At 33.6% G+C, this 20672-nt stretch overlaps 1 protein-coding gene across 2 annotated transcripts in view; it reads left to right on the top strand.

Annotated features, from left to right (window-relative positions):
- DNAI4 (dynein axonemal intermediate chain 4) overlaps positions 1 to 20672 on the top strand; it is a 77680-nt gene that overhangs the window by 37245 nt on the left and 19763 nt on the right. For both annotated transcript variants that reach the window (XM_031683445.2, XM_072974243.1), the window contains exons 7-9: positions 6226 to 6381; positions 13117 to 13311; positions 18099 to 18307. In XM_031683445.2, coding sequence (XP_031539305.1) covers positions 6226 to 6381; positions 13117 to 13311; positions 18099 to 18307 — 560 coding nt within the window. The remainder of the gene's footprint in view (positions 1 to 6225; positions 6382 to 13116; positions 13312 to 18098; positions 18308 to 20672) is intronic.

A 20672-nucleotide genomic window follows, 5' to 3' on the forward strand; every position in this document is an offset into this window, starting at 1 on the left:
ATAGAAGGGAATTTAGAACATCATGTGTATGCCTAGCACAGGATGCATGCTCAGAAATGACCTGAAAAGATCATAACTGTACACTTCTGACCAATCTCCAGATTCAGTACAAGCAGGAAGTGAAAGCTGTGGTATAGTTTTAAGCAGCCTATCCAAGCATTGAAGGAATTCCTACACATAGGGCCAACCTACAAAGACTGGAAGGCTTTTTTTTTCTTTTTTTCTTTTTCTTTCCTTCTCTTCCGTTCTTTTCTTTTCTTTTTTTCTGTTTTTGAGGGAAGAGAAATCTAGAGGTTCAGGGAAACCTCTGTCAGGATGCTAGCTAACCAAAAGCTAAAAATCAAACACTTCTGAGATGATACATGACAAAGAATACAGACTTTACAAAAATAGTTTAGAAAAATGACTTAGCAAACAAACAACTACCACTCACAGTGAACTATAACATCAAATCCTGAGAAAGAGTCTGATTTCCAGAATTACCACATTATTATATTCACAATGTTCAATTGTCAACAAAAATTACAAAGGCTCCAAAGGAACAAGAAAGTAAGGCTCATTCAAAGAAGAAATTAACAAAATCTCCCTGAGGAAGTACAGACATTAGATTTATTAGACAAAGATTTTAGACCAGTTGTATTAAATATTTTCATAAGGCTAAAGGAAACTACGCACAAAGAATATTTGAAGAAACAATGGCCTGAATATTCCCAAATTTGATTAAACAAAACATGAATTCTATCCTTCAAATAATCCTCATGAAGGAGAAATTTAATTAAATAATTATAATTGAATATATCCTTGTCAAGGAGAAATTAAGATATTCATAGATAACTGAAAGCTAAGGGAATTCAGCACTAGTATAGTTGCCTTACAAGAAATGCTAACGGGAGTCCTTCAGGCAGAAATGAAAGGATGCTAGATAGAATTTGAAAACATATGAAGAAACAAAGAACACTAGTAAAAGTAACTACATAGGTAAATACAAAAACCAGTATTGTAATTCTGGTTTGTAACTCCTATTTTTCTGTGATATAATTTAAAATAAACACATAAAACAATAATTATAAATCTATGCTAATGGGCATACAAAATATAAAGATGTAATTTGTGACGATATCAACATAAAGGGGGTGGAATTTGGCTACCTTCTGTATGATTGAAGTAAGGTAGTATTATTTCAAAATAGGTTGTTAAAATTTTAAGAAATTAATTTTATTCCCCAAGGCAAGCACCAAGAAATAACTTAGAAACTACAGAAAAGGAAATGAGAAAGAAAAATGATACACTATAAAAATATAAATTAAATATAAAAGAAGACAGTCGGGGATGATTTGAAGAACAAAGAAAATATGAGACATGAAGAAGGCAAATAGAAAAATGGCAGAAGTCCTTCCTGAACAGTAATTACTTTAAATAAATGGATTAACCATTCCAATTAAAAAGCAGAGATTGACAGAATGGATTTTAGATAAAGGACAATAAAACTGGAACAAAAAAAACCATGACCCAACTATATGCTAACAAGAGACTCCACTACTTTTTTCCAGTTTATTGAGAAATAATTGACATACATCACTGTATAAATTTAAGGTGTATAGCATGATGGTTTGATTTACATATACTGTGAAATGATTGCCACAATAGGTTTAATTAACATCTATCATATCATATATAGAAAATAGAAAGTTGCAGAATATAAGATCAACACACAAAATTCAATTGTATTTCTATACACCATCTACAAACAATCCAGAAAGAAAATAATTGTGTTTAAAATAGCACCTAAAATAATAAAATTCTTAGGGATGAATTTAACCAAGGTAATGAAAAACTTGTACATTGATAACTGCAAAAAAATTGCTAGAAAAAGATGAAAGAAGACCTGAGTAATTGGAAATACATCCTGTGTTAATGGATTGAAAGACTTAATATTGTTAAGAGGTGACTACTACCCAAAACAATCCCAAACACTTTTTTCAACAATAGAAATAAACATCCTAAAATTTATATGGACTATAAAGGGATCCCCAAGTAGCCAAAACAATCGCAAAAAAGAACAGCTAAAGGCCTCATACTTCCTGATTTAAAAACTTGCTGTAAGTTATAGTGATCAAAATAAGATAGTACTAGCATAAAAGATATATAGACCAAAAAAATAGAAAAGAGATTCCAGAAGTAAACCCTCACATATATGGCTAAATGATTTTTGATAAAGATGCTAAAACCATTTCATGAAGATAAAATTGTCTTTTCAGTAAACAGCGCTGGGACAACTAGATAGCCACATGCAAAAGAATAAAGTTGCACTTCTATCAAAGTTAACTTAAAGTGGATCAATGATTCAAATGAAAGAGCTAAAACTATAAAACTCTTAGAAAAAAATTAGGATAAATATTTCTGCCCTTTGTCTTGACAGTAGATTCTTAGATATGATACTGGAAGCCTGGAGAACAAAAGAAAAAAAATGGATAAATTGGGTTTCATCAAAATTAAAAACTTTTGTGCATCAAATAACCATCAAAAAAGTAAAAGGACAACCTACATAATGGGAGAAAATATTCACAAATCCTATCTCTGTTAAGGTCTGGTAGCCAGAATATATAAGGAAATTTTGTAATCTAAAAACAAAACGACAAACAATGCAATTAAAAAATGGGCATAGGACTTCAACAGACAGTTTTCCGAAGAAAAATGAGTGGTCAACAAGCACAGGAAAAATTGTTAAATGTCATTAATCATTAGAGAAATGCAAATGAAAACCATAATGAGTTACTACTTCTTACCCATTAGAATGACTATAATTAAACAAACACAAAAAGAAGTGTTGACAAGAAAGTTGAGACTTTGAAGCCTCTATACACTGCTTTTGGGAACATAAAATGGTGCAGCTACTGTGGAAGAGTTTGGTAGGTCCTCAAACAGAATTGCCATATTAGTCAGCAATTCCACTCCTAGGTATATACCCCATAGAATTGAAAATAGGTACTCAAATACATGCACACACATGTTCATAATAGCAGTATTTTCCATAGTCAAAAAGCGGAAAAACTGAAATGTCTGTCAATGGATGAATGGATAAACAAAATGTGTAAACACACACACTGAAAAATATAATAGAGTCAAAAAGGAATTAAACACATGGTCTGAATAAGTGATAAGTTTCCCTTTTCTACCCTGAAAGACATCAGAAATTTCTTCTCTAGAGAGGACAAAATAGAGGATCTTTAGCTGGGGAACATCAGGCACAGTTCAAGACATGGGTACTTAACGAAAAACCAAAAACAAAAAACCAGGGGGATTAAATAACCCTATGCATACTGAATGCTACTCTTCAGAAATCCTGTCCTCCCTCGTGAAAGGGTCCTAGAACATGGGTAGCCAGACTTAAATGCAGGTGCTGATAGTTGGAGATGTGAGTAAAAGGTAATGCAGAGTGGATATGGGCAGGACCCCAATAGCATTTGCCACAGAAGAACAAACCCCCAAACAAAGGAATGATCAAAACAAAAGTTAAGAAATGTGGGTACTTCTGTTGGAGGTGGCTGGAAGGAAGACGCTTAGGATAGTGTCCATGGTGCTTGTAGGCAACTGAAGATGTTGTTTCTTATCCTCGTTGGTGAGTACATGGTATTAATTCTTTCTTTACCTTACACGTATATGAAATATACTCTCTTCTGCGAAGGTCTGTGTTTCACAATAAAGATTTTACTAAAACAATGGTTTAATTTATACTAAAGAATTTGATACAGACCAAGTAAATAATAAGATTTTATGGATCAAAAAATAAAAAGCATGTCTTCCTTGCCTGATTTTGGTTGAAATGGAAAGAGATTCAGGAGTCAGAGAGATAGAAATGAAGATATTGCCTTTATTACTGATGAAGTTAATTGAAAAATGTAGCCTTAAATCCACAGATAAGTGGATTTGGTATTTCTTCCCTCCAGAATAGATCTTACCAGCAGTAACTGGCACAGCTAGATAAGCCAGACCTGCTATGTATGGGTGAGAACAGATCAGAATGCATGCTTTCTGCAAGTGAACAGACTTACCAGAAAAATCCAGAAATGGCTGAGCTGTGGTTCCTTCTCCTAAACTCTCCTGTGGGATTAGTCACTTCTCTTTCCATGGCAGTAAGTCAGTGTGGGAAATAGAGAAGACCGGAAATGTCAATTTAGCTGAAGTTGCCTCTACAAAGATTCACAAAAACTGAGGAAAAAGTTTCCCACCTAACAGAATACAGTAAATATAGTAATTTATTACAGAAGTGGTGTTTCAAATAAATGGATAACTCAATAAATCTTCCTGGGCAACTTTTGAAAATACAGTTAAATCCTAAAACTTGGTAGATTTCATAAAGCCAGTTTGTTTTCTAAGTATATTATCCTACAATAAAAAATTGTTTAAGGTATGTGTGATTTGAGGCTCATTTTAATTAAAAATATACATATGTATTTGTTCATTATAAACACATGTATATATTTATGTCAATCTGGAAGGACATGCACAAAAATGTTAGCAGTTATTATTTCTAGGTGATGGAAATGCGAGTCATTTACCTTTTCTTTTATATATAGTAAGCGTGTCTTTTTACTCAACTAAAAAGTAAAATTATTTTTCTATAAATGTTATGTAGCCAAGTATTACTCTTTTATAGTCTGAATTAAACTAGTGGTTGGAAACAATGTTTTAAAACTTGTAAAAACTATTTACACGTATCTTACACTCAGAAATGCTCAAAACACAGGTATATTGGGAATACTTTTTTCTGATCATAGCTAAAATAAGATTTCTTTAACAGTGTATGACAGTACAAAATTGCGAAGTCAGAATTATTTATTATTTATTATTCTACCTTGTACATGAGATTATGACATGTACATAATATCTGCTTCTTAGATTTTGTTTCTAAGGTTAATTAAATTTATTCCAATGAATAAATGTAATGATGTTACCTAAACCAATGTTTCTTGTTATCTTTAAAAAAGAAACAATTTTAAATCACCCTAACATTTTACATTGATCATTTATAACTTGTATATGTATCTCTGTAGCAATTATTTCATTAGTGACCATGTAACAATATATTCCTATATGCTCAGCTTACTAAATTTTTAGTTAAAGGGAGAAAAAGAAAGTTAGGTAATTTAATATTCAAAGGAATCATTTCTGTCTAAAGTCTTTTCCTTTATGAGCATGGAAAGTGTACCCTCTTCAATTCAGCAAAATATATTAGGTATTCACTCTGTGTATGACTTTGTTAGATCCTTTTAAGGTAAGTTCGTAAGTTATTATGAAATGTGAGCTGACATTCTTACTAATTGAAAACATCATTAAATACCGAAGCTCCTTCATTTTATATCATGAAAATAGGGGTTCTAACAATGAAGTAATTTATTAGACCTAGGTCCTGTTTTGATTTTCAGAAAAAATAATTCTTTATTAAATCACTGTACTTTAACTGAAAGTTTAGTAAGGTTAGCATGTAAGGATGTATTATTACATAGTCACTGATATAATAATTGCCATATAAGAGTTTCATTGTTATATCAGCAATAAAGAGGGTTGGGAGGTTTTCATTTTTAAATTTGAAGATAAATAACATTGCCAATTTTTGTTTGGAGACCACTGATATATTTCTCATTTGAATAAATATAGATAACTTAAAAATTTAAAGAGAGAAGGTAATAACCAAGCCATTCTATACCTTTCTTGGGAACACTTTTCCAAGTACAATCTTTACACATATAGAAAATTTTACTTGATAAAAATGGAATTAGATGATTACAAATAAGAAGTATTGTAGAATATAGCGTGTTATATGTTAACCATAAGTAAAAGTACATTAAAACCTTGTTATAGTTGTTCAGGGCCATATCAAGGTAGCCCTATATTGAGAAACTGATGAGATTATGTGGTACCAGTTGGGGACAGAAGGGAGGAAGTGTGGAGATCAGAAAAGGATGGTGAGGATAATTCGGAGCTATTACTAAAATATGAAGGTATTTGTAGATGCAAATGGTGTAATGTCTAAGGATCTCTTAAGGTGTCCTCATGATTAATTTATTTTTCACCTTTATCCACTTCCTGCCATTGTGGTAAAACAATAGTATTTTTCCCCTAAACAATATTCTTATCTTAGATTTTGCTATAACTTGTTATGGATAAGCTAAAATATTAGAATTTGGTTTAAAATAATCTTTACCTTTCTGTTTCTTTATTTAGGCATAATGTCCACTGCTTGGGATTTGTATGATTCTTATAATGCTATGGAGCTTTCATCTTTACCAGTGAAACAACCTACAATTGATTCAAGTAGTAAAGCAACTGTGCCTTCTAAAGATTGGGACCAAAGAGCACCAGGGAGCACTTTAGAAAAAAGTAAGATTTTACTTATTTCATTTTTTTTTTCAGTTGTGGCAAAATTGGTATGTAACATTATATTAGTTTCAAGTGTACAACATAATAATTCAATCTTTGTATACACTACAAAGTAATCACCACAGTATGTCTTGTTACTGTCTGTCCCTCTACAATTAACCCACCCTCTTCACTCATTTCACTTACCCCTAGCTTCCCCTCTGATAACCATCATGCTGTTCCCTGCATCTATGAATTTTGTTTTGTTCATGTTTTTCCATTTTCATTTATCTCAAGGTATTTTTTGATTTTCTCTTTGATTTCTTCAGTGACCCATTGGATGTTGAGTAGCATGTTGTTTAGACTCTACATGCTTGTGTTTCTAGTTTTTTTTTCTTGGATTTCTAGTCTCATACCTTTGTGGTCAGAAAAGATGTTTAATATGATTTGATCTTCTTAAGTTTATTGAGACTTGTTTTCTGGACTAACATGTGTGGTTTTATTATTATTAGATGGTGTCCTTGTGAGGGCCACTAGCATGTTTCCCTCAGCCACAGAGCCAGGTTCTCCAGGAGTGTTCCCTATGTGTGCTACATGTAGCCTCCTGTTGTGGCTGGGTTGTGATTGCTGTCGGTGCACTAGTGTGTAGGACTGGCCCCCAGTACAGCTTCCTATAAGGCCTAGTAATGACTATTGAGGACACTCTGGTGTGTTGGGCCAGCCCTGGGGTGCGAGCCATTTTTGGACATCTGCCCTGGCTGAAGTTATCTGCCAGGTGTGGCACTGTGGACAGCTGCTTTGGAGGGGCCCTGGTGCCTGCTGCGGGTGCCTGCTAGGTGTGGTGGGATGGTAGGGTGCAGGGCCTCTGGAGTGTATCTGTGTGTGAACCTAGGGCAGTGTGAGCAGTGCCAGTAAGGTGGGTGGGAAGAACCAGAAATAGTGACTGCCAGGTTAGCTAGGTAGAATGTGAGCAAAAAAACTGTTGCCTGTCAATGACTTTGTATCCAGAGAAAGTTTCAACAGATCCCTGCACCTTGGAGGCACATACCCTAAAATTAGCCCATGAATCTCTTTCATTTACACTTTTCAAACGGCTGCCTCTTCACTGGGACACAGACTGAGTGAATTTGTATGTGTACCCTTTAAGATCAGAATCTCTGTGTATTCGGTAGGAATATAGCCCTTGGCTCTACTGGACATGGGCTTGTTTTCCAGAGCATGTCGCCTGGACTGAGGAGCCCAAAGTGGGGCGTGGACCCCTTGCTCCTCAGAGAGGACCTGAACTGCTGTGATACCCTTGCTAGCTGTGGATCACTGTGCTGAGGGTGTGGGTCTGGCCAGATGGCGTCTCTGCCTCTTCCATTTATCTCCTTGTGGCTTTTTCTTTTTATCCTTAGTTGTAGAATATCTTTTCTGCTAATCTTCAGATTGTTCTCAGAGATAGTTGCTCTATATGTAGTTGTAGTTTTGGCTCGTCCCTGGGAGTAGGGGAGACCAGGATCTTTCTACTCTTCCATCCTAATCAATTTTTAGCTATTCTAAAAGGTGTGTAGTGGTATCTCATTATTGTTTTAATTTGCCAATTCCCCAATAACATGTGATGTTGACCATCCTTTCATAGGCTTACTTTTCATCTGTATCTCTTCTTTGGTGAGGTGTCTATTTTGAATTTTTTTTCATTTATAATTGGATCTTTTTTTATTGCTGAGTTTTATGAATTCTATATGTAATTTGGTTACAAGTCCTTTATCAGATACATGTTCTACAAATATATTCTCCCAGTTGGTGACTTATTTCAGCCTTTCTTAATAATATCTTTTGTAGACCAAGAAATTTTAATTTCAATAAAGTCCAATTTAATATATTTTTCTTTTTTGTATTATGCTTTTAGTGTTATATCTAAAAATTATTACCAAACTCAAGGGAATTTGGATTTTCTCCTATATTGTCTTCTAGAAATGTTATAGTTTTGTATTTCACATTTAGGTCTAAGGTCCATTTCAGTTAATTTTTGTGAAAGTTTAGACTAGACTAGACTAGACTTTCTGTCTAGATTAAAATTCTTTGCATATGGATGTCTCACTGTCCATTTGTTGAAAAGACTCCATTGACCTTACACCTTTGTCAAGTATCAGTTAACTATATTTGTGTGGGTGTATTTCTGGACTCTCTGTTCTGTTCCTCTGATCAATTTGTCTGTTCTTTCACCAATACCACATTGTCTTCATTAACTGTAGCTCTACAGTAATTCTTAAAATTAGGTAGTGTCAGTCCTATATTTTTCTTCATTATTGTGCTAACTATCTTGATCTTTTGCCTCAGCATGAACTTTAGAATTAGTTTGTTGATATCCACAAAATAACTTGCTGGGATTTTAACTGAGATTGCATTGAATCTACAGATCAAGCTGGGGAGAATAGGCCTCTTAACAACAGTGAGACTTCTATGCATGAAAATTTAATTGTATGAATCTTCTTTGATTTCTTTTATCAACATTTTATAGTTTTCCTCGTATAGATCCTGTACATATTTTGTTGGCTTATGACTTAAGCATATAATTGTTTGGTTTTAATATAAGTAATATCATTGTTTTAATTTCAAATTTCAATTGTTCATTGCTGGTTTATAGGAGAGCCATTAACTTTTGTATGTTAAACTTATATCCCATGACCTTGCTGTAATTGCGTATTAGTTCTAGAACTTTTTTTTTTTTGACAATTCTTTGGGATTTCCTACATAGAAAATCATGTCATCTATGAATGAAATGATTTTTTTTTCCTTTTCAATCTGGATGATTTTTATTTCCTTTTCTTGTCTTATCCTACTGGCTAGGACTTATAGTACAATATCAAATAGAAGTGGTGAGAGTGAATATCTTAGTCTTGTTCCTGATATCAAGACTGCCATCTTAGTCTTGTCCCCTTGTTTCATGTTAGAGAGAAGGTTTTCAGTTTCTCATCATTAAGTATGATGTTAGCTGAAGCTTTATGTAGATTTTTTTTTTTTAATCAAATAGAGGCAGTTCTTTTCTATTCCCAGTTTACTGGGAATTTTTATCATGAAAGGATTTTAGATTTTGTTAAATAATTTTTCTGAATCTATTGATATAATCATGTGATTTTTATTCTTTAGCTTAGTGATGTGATAGATTACAATACTTGATTTTTGAATGTCGCAGTAGCCTTGCATAAATCCTACTTGGTTTTGGTATATAATTCTATTTATACATTATTGAATTAAATCTGTTAATATTTTGCTGAGGGTTATTGCGTTATTATCATGAGAGATGTTGTTCTGTAATTCTCCTTTCTTGTAATGCCTTCATTCAGTTTTGGTGTTAGAATAATGGTAGCCTAATAAAATGAGTTGGTAAGTGAATTTTTCTATTTTTTTCCTTGAAGTTCTATCAGTTTTTGCCTTATGTATTTTGTAACCTTAGTTTTGCTATATAAACATTTAGGTCTGCTGTATCCTTTTGGAGACTTGACCACTTTATCATTATGGAATGCTCCTCTGTTTTGTGCCAGTCTCAACCTTTCAACAACCAGGTTGTGGTTGAACCAGCCCTTGTGGTTCTTATTACGATTGCAAGATGGCCTTCAGCAGTAATTATCAGGGAACCTGGAAAAAAATTGTTTATTACTTATAGACCTGGAAATTATACAGTACACCTGGGACCACACAGCAAGGTATATATAGAGAGAGAGAGAGAGAGAATAGGCCTGGGGTTCTGCTTTTATTGAGGTTGAGAAAGGGTTTCTAGGCTCACTCTCTGTTGGTCAACTTAAAACATAAGAACAGGAATTTAAAGCGGGGAAAGAGGAAAAAAAAAGTAGCCCAAATGGTTAGTTATTAAAATCAACCAAGATCTTTAAAACAAAAGAACCTCGGTGAAGGGAGGCAGCCTGGCTCTTTATCTAGTGTAGCTGACAATGTGTTTACTCAGGATAGCTGTTTTTGAAGTGGATGCCTCTTTGAAATGGATACCTTGGCAATTCAAGTTTAAATTAGGCACTTGCATTGCAAAAAAAAAAAATTAACAGTAACAGCCACAGGGTTTACCACTACCCCCTCTTTATCCCTGATAATATTCCTTGCTCTACAGTCTACTTTGTCTGATATTAAATATATTTAGTTCACTTCTTTTGATTAGTGTTAAAATGGTATATCATTCTTTATTCCATTACTTTCATTCTGTCTGTGCCTTTACATTTAAGTTGGATTTCTTGTAGACAACATTATTTTAAAGTGTGGATTTTATTATTATTCTGGTGTGACAAAACCATCAGATTAGGACACAATTGCTATTGGAAATACAGCTTGTTGTACTCCCAGATCTCAAGAGGAGAGGGAATTCAATGCTCTGGGCTACACAAAGTAGCACAAGAGTTGGTCAGGAGGCAGAGGAAATAGGTAGAATATATGAACAGAAGCCTTGGTTGAGGTTTCTGTAGGAAGGAATGGGTGAGTCAGAGTTAGCCAATTTAGGATTGGCAAGTGTGAATAATTTCAGAGGGGCATAAGGGCCTCCCTAGTTTTCTGGTACCTAGTCTTGGGATAATTATGGCAGTAATAGTTACTCAATTGTTGTTTAAATTGGGTAATTTCTTTTGTTCCCTCTTTAAGTTCACTGATTCTTTCCTCTGTCCTCTTCCGTTGAGCCCACCCATGAAATTTAAAATTTTGGTTATTTCACTTTTTAATTCTAACATTTTCATTTGGTTGTTGTATGGGTTTTATTCTTTGATAGTATTTTCTAGTATTCCATTTGTTTCAAGTGTGTCCAAAAATACTTGAAATGTTTTCTTTTGATGGCTGCCTTAAACTGTCAGATAATCCAGACATCTCTGTCGTCTCAGTATTGGTATCTATTGATTTTGTTTACTTACTTTTTTTTTCACTGAAGTTGAGATTTTCTTGGTTCTTTGGATGATGAATGATCTTCAGTTGAAATTTAGAAATTTTGGGTATTATGTCATGAGAAATAGATCTTCTTTAAACCTCCCCTTTTAAGCAGGCTTTGTGTGACACTATTCTGACAGGGGAATTTACTGCTTCATTTCTTCCAGGTGGGAGTAAAAGTCCATGTTCTCCACTTGGCCTTCAATTACACTGAAGGAGGGGATCTCCTCATTACTGGTGGCCAGGGGCAGGTGGGGAGCTCTGGCTTCCATTGATACTGCACGGCTGGGAAGAGTAGGAGTGCCTCATTACCACTCCCTGACATCGTGGATTGGGACTTGGCTTTATTACTGTTGGGCAGTGCTGTAAGTTCTGACTCAGTCCAACTCTGACTGTTCTCATGGGGAGAAGAAGGGGCACCTTGTCACTGCCAGGTGGGTGTGCAATTCCATGTTTCCCAATTGGTCTCCACTGGCATTGCAGACAAGGCAGCACAGTCATTATATTTGGTAGATTCAAAGTCCTGACTCCTTACTGAGCCTCTGACACCACGCCCACTGGAGGGCCAGGAGGTTGGGGTGCCTGGTTAGAGCCTGGCAAGGATGGAAGTGTAGGCTTCTCCCTTGGCTAGTGGAATTTGTGGAATAAGTGGGGCTACAGTTTTTTCTGTGGTTTTTGTCTGGAGTAGAGTGGTTATAATCTAAAAGCTTTCTTTCTTGCAAGGCTGTTTTTTTTCCCTGGTCTTTTGGTTAGAGACAGGAGGTTTGCCTGGAGTATTTGCAGCAATAAGAAACCCAGGGGACTCACCACTGTGTCATTCCTTAGGTCCTGAACTCTCCTGTTGCTCTGCCTTATTCTATCAAAGAGTTTCAAAGGTTTCCTATGTTTTATATATAATGCATTAAGCAGGAGGAATAGGGAAAGATGTGTCTACTCCATATTCACAGATGCAGGATTCCCCTTCATTCTGTTTTTTACTAAGTAATGTGGTAGGCAGAATAATCATTCTCCATATATATACACATGCCCTTCTCTGGAACCTGTAAATAAATAACCTTACATGGCAAAAGAGGTTTTTTTCAGATGTGATTACATTAAGGCTCTTCAAAGGAGGAGATTATCCTGGATTATCTAAGTGGACCCAAACTAATCACATGGGTACTTAAAATTGGAGCACTTTTTGCAGTGGTGGTCAGAGAAAAATGTAATGACAGAAATATGTTAGAGAGATGCAATGTTGCTGTTTTTTGAAGATGGAGGAAAGGTTGTTGGTGGCTTCTAGAATTTGAAAAAGCCAAGGAAATGAATTCTCCTTTAGAGCCTTCAGAAAGGAGCATAACCCTCTTAATTTATCAGTTTTACCCCAGTGAGACTTGGGTCAGACCTCTAACCTACAGAACTCTGATAAATTGGCATGGTTTTAAACTGCTAAGTTTTTGGTAATTTGTTATAGCATTAACACAAAATTAACAGTAGTGTAGTATTCCTTTAGAGCAATATCAAATCAAAACTTAATCTGAAGACTGACAATGATTTTATTTCAATTTGAATAAAAATATAGAGATACAAGTTACCTTGTGAGTTGTCATTGCTCATTTTCTGAAAAAGAGCATGTTTTTGAATGGTGAAGAATTCCAAAAAGATAACTATGTATCTATATATCTATATCTACATATCTATCTTGCAAGTGCTTGGTATATAAAAGGCATTCAATGAATGTCTGTTGAAATTGTTGAATACTGGAGAAAAACGAATAGTAATGGCAGAATGTCATTTCTTAAATCTTTAGAATGTACAAACCATCTAATATTATTTGAATTATTTCATCATTGCATTATGTTTGTTATTTCACAGTTAGTGAAGGTAGTTCTCTAATGGATATAGAAAATGTAATTCTGGCTAAAATCCACAATGATGAAGAAAACCACTCAGATGCAGTATTGAAATCTGACAAATTTCAACAGGACTTATTTTTTATGGAACGAGTTATAATGGAAAATATATTTAGGCCAAAACTTGCAGCTTATCGTCAGCTTCCTGTTTTAAAAGGTATGTACTAAAACACTTTTTTTTTTAAATTGTGTTTTGAAATATTTTATACTTAAAAAGGGTATTTTAAAAATAACCACTTTTAGACAAGCTCAAATAATTTAAAAATTAGATTGTGTTAGTTATTATTCCTAAATGTGATCTCCAGACTGAGTTATCACCAATCAGAGGACATGTTTATGTAGTTTTCAGCACTAAATATGTGAGTAGCAGTAGAATACAGACCAGGGAGCCCAAAGAAAGAGGCAACCTCTTAGAGTCAGAACTTTATAAGCACCTGTGGCTCTTTCCTCTCCCTTCTCCCCGCATTGAATTATTCTCTCATAATCAGCTCCACCTTTTCTATTGCCATTGACACTTTCCAGTTTCTGGCTTTTATTTCCTTTCCCTAATTTTATTTTACTGGCATTCTTCCTCTTCTTATTGCTACAAATCCCATCTCATATGTTCCCAAAATATTTTGAGGGATTTTAAAGATCATCTAATTCAACCTTTATTTTTTGAATGAATAAAACGAAGGTTATAGAAACTTTCTAAGTTTACGTAGTCTGTAACAAATCTAGGCATTCAACCTATGTATTTTGATCCTATTTCAATTTTCTTTCCACCTTACCATCCTAGCATGCTGATATATCCTAAACACAGGTTTGAACATGGCATTTAGCTGCTAGAAAACCTTCATTACCTTTCCATTGCCAAGAATAAATTACAAACATCACAGTGTATAATTTGAAGACACTTGCAATCTGGTTCCAGATTATTTTCTCTCATTATAGTATTTTGGAGACCCTAGAGGTTAACTATACTAGACTTACCTAATAATCCCCAAACAGAACCTAAACCTTCTTGCCTTAGTACCTTTAGTTGTAATATTCTTGACCATCCACCCTTGTCCCTAGCCAATCTTTGCCTACTGCATTCCCAGCTGTCAAGTATGAATTAGGGCAAACTCCCTCATGAAATTTTTATTGATCCTTCAAGTCAAAATTGATCTTCTGTATGAGTACACCAAAAAATTAGGCTACAACATTGCATATGTGACAAATAGTTATAAACCTTTTTGCTTACGTACATCTAAGAATATTGAAGAACTGTATTCCTTATCTCATGTTAGGTTGATAATTTAATTTTTTTCATCATATATATAAACTTTTCATACCATAATTAAAGAGTTATAAGGTAAAAATTTACAGAGTACTGTAAATGTTGACATTTTAAAAACAAAACTGGTGGTAGGTCATTTCTTTATATGAATCTAAGAAAAAGAAATACTATACGAAATTTTTAATGAAGTAAGATTTACACATAATGAAATGCATGTATTTAACTGTATAATTTGATACATTTTGAAAATGTATAAAATCTGTATAACTAATACTCTAAGCGAGATAGAGATAGAGACTATATCCATCAACCCCAAAAGTTCCTTTGTGCTGTTTTCCAGTTAAACCTTACACCCTTATAGATAGGCAGTAAGCTGGTTTCTTTCACCATAGATGAATTTTTTGGGTAAATCACAGAAGTGGGTTCATATAGTAAGTATTTGTTTGTGTCTGGCTTCTTACACTCAACACAATGTTTTTGAGATTCATCTAGGTTGATGTGTATATAAGTAGTTCATTTTTTTTCTGAGTAGTGTTCCAGTTTATGAAAATACCATGAATTGTGTATTCATTCATCTGTTACTGGACACTTGGACACATTTGGGCTATTATAAACAAAGCTGCTATGATCATTTTTGTGTTTCTTTTTGTGGATATGTTGCAGTTTCTCTTGGGTAATTACCTAGACATAGAATCAGAGTCTTTAGGTAGATGTATCTATAACTTTTTCAGAAACTGAAAAATACCTTCCCAAATTATTTGTACCGTCTTCCACAAGCAATACACAAGAGTTGCTCTATATTCTTGATAATGCCTGATGTTGGCAATTTTTTTAAGTTTTTGTTTTTTTGTCCTTTGTCTTCTTTTGTGTAATGTTTGGTCAAGTTCTTTGCCCATTTTAAAATTGAGTTGTCCTTTTTTAAAAACTCAAGTTGTAGGATCTTATATTTATGGATTCTGGATATAAACTCTTTGAAAGATACATACATTACAACTGTTTTCTCTAAGTCTATAGCTTGCCAATGTATTTGTCCTTTGTTGAGCAGAAGTTTTTAATTTTGATGAAGTCTTATCTATCATTTTTTTTCTTTTGTAGTAAATGCTTTCCATTCCTTTTCTAAGAAATCTTTGCCTGTGCCAAAGTTGCAAATATCCTTGGCCTGTTTCTGAACATTCAATATTTCATTGTTAAATATGATATGTATAGTTTTTTTTGTAGATACATTTTATTGGTTTGAGGAAATTTCCTTATCTTTCTAGTTTGCTAGGCATTTTAAAGGATAAATGGGTGTCGAATTTTGTTCAAAACATTTCAAATGCTGCAACACTACTCAGCAATAAATATGAGTGCACTACCTACATACATAATACCTTGATGGAGCTGCATGGAACTCAAAAACATTGTTGAGTGAAAGAAGTCAGACACAAAAGAATACATACCAACAGACCCATTTATGTGATATACTATCACAGACAAAACTAATCCAAGGTGATAGAAATTAAACTAGTGCCTGCCTGTGGTAGGTTACATTTGACTGGAAAGTAGCTTGAGGAAGCTTTTTTGGTTAATGGATATATTCTTCATCTTTATTAGGATGTTTGTTACATCATTGTGTATATTTATCAAAATTCATACTGTACAGCTAAAATCTATGCATATCAATGAATGTAAAATTTTTCACAATTAAAAAATGTATTTATATTATCTGGGATTCACTTAAAGAGTGATATACCATTGTTATTTTTAAGCAGCTTTTTGAGGTGTAAGTGACAATAAACTATACATTTAAAGGATACAATTTAATAAGCCTTGATATGTCACCACAGTCAATGAATATATACGATTATATATAATGATATATAATGATATATATATATATATATATATATATATATATATATATATATATATAATGTTTTTCAGGTCTTTTATAATCCTTCCTTCTTGTTCCTCTTTGCCCCCCATCCTTAAGAAACCACTGATTTGCTTTACATCTAAATAGATTAGTTTGTATTTTCTAGAATTTTTAAATAAATGTAATCATACAGTATGCACTCTTTTTAAATCTAGCTTCTTTTCACTCAGCAAAGTTATTTTCAGCTTCACTCATGTTGTTGCATGTATCAATAGTTCATTGCTCTTCATTACTGACTAGTATTCCACTGCATGAATATCCTACACTGTGCTTATCCCTTCACCTATTGATTGATATTTGTTTCCAGTTTGGGGTCATTACAAATAAAGTTGGTATGAATATTGGTAACAAAAGACTTTGTATGAACATTTGCTTTTATTTCTCTTGAGTCATTATCTAGTTTTGGAATGGATGGACCATACGTGAGATATATATTTAACTTTTTTTTTTTTTAATATATGCTTCCTAAGCAGAGCTTTAGCTGAATCTCATAAGATTTGATATATTGTGTTTTCAGTTCATTAAAGCATATTTTAGAATTTCTTTTGAGACTTTGTTGACCCATGTGTTATTTATAAATGTTTTAATATCCAAATATTTTGAGATTTTCTAGCTATCTTTCTGTTATTAATTTTTAATTCCATTACAGTTTCAGAGTATATATTATATGATTTGCATTTTTTTTTTAGATTTGTTAAGGTTGTTTTATGGTCCATAATGTGGTCTATCTTAAAAATGTGCTATGACACTTGAGAAGAATATGTATTCTGGTGTTTTTGGATGGAATGTTAGGTCAAGGTGTTTGGTAGTGATGTTTACGTCATCTGATTTTCTGCCTACTTGGTCTCTCAGTTATTGAGACAAGAGTGTTGAAATCTCTAACTATAATTGTGGATTTGTTTATTTCTCCTTTCAGATCTGTTTTTTTGTTTGTTTCTTTCTTTCTTTCTTTCATGTATTTTGAAGTTGTTAGGTACATTCACATTTTGATTTGTTATAACTTCTAGAAGAATTGACTGCTGAGTTTTCTAATTTATACAGGCAGAGATCTGAGGAATATATATGGAAATGGATATTAAGGGTGTAGGATAATGATGGAAGGAATATAAAGTAAGATCAGGTCAGATTTATTACTATGATTCCACTAAGCAGAGATTCTAGATATGGTATTGTAGTTCAAGGGATTAGACTCTAAGAGTTTGTTGGTTTTTTGGGGGCTGATAATGGACCAAAATCTAGCATTCACTAGGTGGAGTTGAAATGTCAGAACTGCTTTGGTATATACTTTATAGGGAAAGGAACATTCTAATGTTAGAGTGGATTTATCAGGATGACCTGCTTACTCACTCCAGGAGGGTCCAGATAATATGCCTTTTACTGCAATTATGAGAAATAAATTTGTGAGGGGGAATCCCAATATCCTTGAAGAGCTCTGTACCTGCACTTTTCTGTAGGTTAGAAATTACAATGGGAGCTGCTGCCACTAATCTGGGATCCTTAGAGTCACATATTTCTCATTTAGATGTGTTATTCTGGTCCGCTTACTGAGTGGCCTTTAAAGCTGCTAGCTTTGAATGGGGCCCAGAACAACAGAAGATTCTGCAAACGGTCCAGACAGCTATTTAGGGTGCCCTATTACTTGGGCCATTTGACCTGGCAGATCCAATGGTGCTTGAACTGTCAGTGGTAGATAGAGATGCTCTTGGAGACTGTGGCAGATTCCTGTAGGTACAGAGGACAATGATCTTTTAATTTGATTTAATTTTAGAACTGGAACCTGAAGAATCTGAAATCTTTTTAGAAGGTGAAAAACTTGAAGAGATAGAAGAGGAGGTTAAGAAGGAAGAGGAAGAAGAAATGGAAATAGGTTCTGAACAGTCAACAATACCAGCCAATTTGGAACGACTTTGGTCCTTTTCCTGCGACTTAACCAAAGGCCTTAATGTCAGCAGCCTTGCCTGGAATAAAACAAATCCAGTAAGTTACTGAAAATTTTAACAGTTCTGTCTCTAGCATTTAAGGGCACTTGTCAAGTACTAATGAATATTTTTTTTCTCAGATTTTAGGCAAAGGATTTAAACTTAAAGTTAACATAACCCATAGCTTTAAAATTCCTTTAAAAAGGGTAAAATTAAAAAATGTTATAAAGTAATGTTTTTCTCCTTTACTATGAAAACATCACCATTTTTATTTTAGGAGATACACTTGGGACATGGCTTTCTCTGAATCCATGTCTGATATTGAGAAGTGAACTAGAAGATAATAGATAATGTATATTGATTTACTCTAACATGTAGCAAACTCATATACCCTAATTTGTATTCTCCTTAAAGTAACCATATTTGGAAGTATATACATAATCCAGTGACCCTGTAAATGTGCAAAATAATTTTGAGATTTCTTAAAATACTATTACTCCTACTAGCAGCAAATAGAACTTACTATGTACCACGCACTATTATAAACATTTTACTTGTATTAACACAAAAGCTTTATGAGTTAGGTACTGTTTTCCCTATTATGTTGATGAGGAAACTGAAGCACAGAAAGGATGAATAACTTGCCCAAAGTTATGCAACCAGTTAGTGAAGCAGTTAGAATTCAAACTGAGACGTCTGGCTCCAGGGTTCTTGCTCTTAACTACTGCACTGCCAGAAATCATCTTGAGACAAATTAGATGAATCATCAAGCTGGGGAGCAGTATGTTTGCTTGTGAAAAAGAGATGATTATAGAATAATGAGACTTCTTTTTTTCCTGGGGTTTATAAACTGGTTCTGAGGACATGATTCTCAGTTAGTGATTTCAAAAACTTTTTGTAGTAATGGCAGTGTCATTGGAATAAATATGTAGTGTATTTTTTAAGTGGTCAAAACTAGTTTGTTTCAACTGTCTTGTTTTATGTATGTTGAAGAATTAACTGTATTATTTTTTTGCCACACCTTATAAGGTGCTGTGTGCAAACATGATAGTTGTTATGGCTATTAAAAATCCTATAATCATTTTTGTTGAAACCTAAATAACACATTACTTAAATTATGCATATTATTTTGAATAAAATAAAATACTTTCAGCACAGATTTGTCTTTATAAAACTATATTTGGAAACGTCTTATAGATAAGCGAAATTTAAAAAATCAGTAATGACCATATAATAAAGACAGATGAATCATTTTATGAAACTGAATATATTAGCATTTAAAAAATTAATATATTGCTATTGAGGATAAGATTAAGTAATTTTAAATGAAGCTAAAAAAAGTATGACAAATGGCATCTATCATGTTTATTAATTCATTCTATAAATATTTATCGAACATTCAGTCTGTGCCAGGAACTCTGTTAAAGCATTAGAGATACAGTTGTAATTTAGTCACACATGGACCCTGACCATATAATAGCTTCCTGTGTGCTTCAATAAGGAAAATAAATAGTGCTGTGGGAAGACTTCTTAGAGGATGTGACCCTGTGCTGAGTCTAGAAGAGATGCACAGGAGTTTTATCAATGTCAGGGTGAAAAGGGTAGTGGTGAAGAGTATTTTAAGGCAGAGAGAATTGCAGAGTTGATGTTGGCTTGAAGGTAGGGTGGTGGTAGGATTGTGTAATAATATTTCTGATGAAGGCATTCTGATTATAAGAAGAAGCTGGGTTTGGACAATCATTAAACTTTTGTCCACATGTACTTATACAGTTGACCTTGAACAACATGGGGATTAGAAGTGCCAACCCCCCCATGCAGTTGAAATCCCAGTATAACTTTTGACTCCCTGAAAACTTAACTACTAATGCCTACTGTTGACCAGAAGCCTTACTAATAACATAAACTGTGGATTAACACATATTTTGTGTGTTATACGTATTATGTACTATATTCTTACAAGAAGGTAAGCTAGAGGAAAGAATTGTTATTAAGAAAATCATAAGGAAGAGAAAATACGTTTACAGTACTGTGCTGTATTTATCCATACCATTAAGTTTATGTCATCTCTTTACCAGATGAATCATCTGTTGGTACCTACAACAATACTGTATGATACAAAACACTGCAGATGTTATACATATTACTAACACTAGACATCAAGATGAAAAGATAATGTGAATAATAAATTTATATTTATTTATAGGTATATAGTTATGAGTTGATAATGAAAAAGCAGAAATATGATTGCTTTATGGCAGCCTAGTATAATTGATACAATTGCTTCAGGGTGGTCTAGCCTATACTCTAATGAATGAATAGCTTTAAAATGTTTATGGCATACAGTTTTGCGGTCCTATTCATAATACAGTATTGGAAACATTGTTGTATCTTTTTAAAAAAACACTCACCTGAGATGATAGATT

Source organism: Vicugna pacos, chromosome 13 (assembly GCF_048564905.1).
Source record: "Vicugna pacos chromosome 13, VicPac4, whole genome shotgun sequence".
Classification (NCBI taxonomy): domain Eukaryota; kingdom Metazoa; phylum Chordata; class Mammalia; order Artiodactyla; family Camelidae; genus Vicugna; species Vicugna pacos.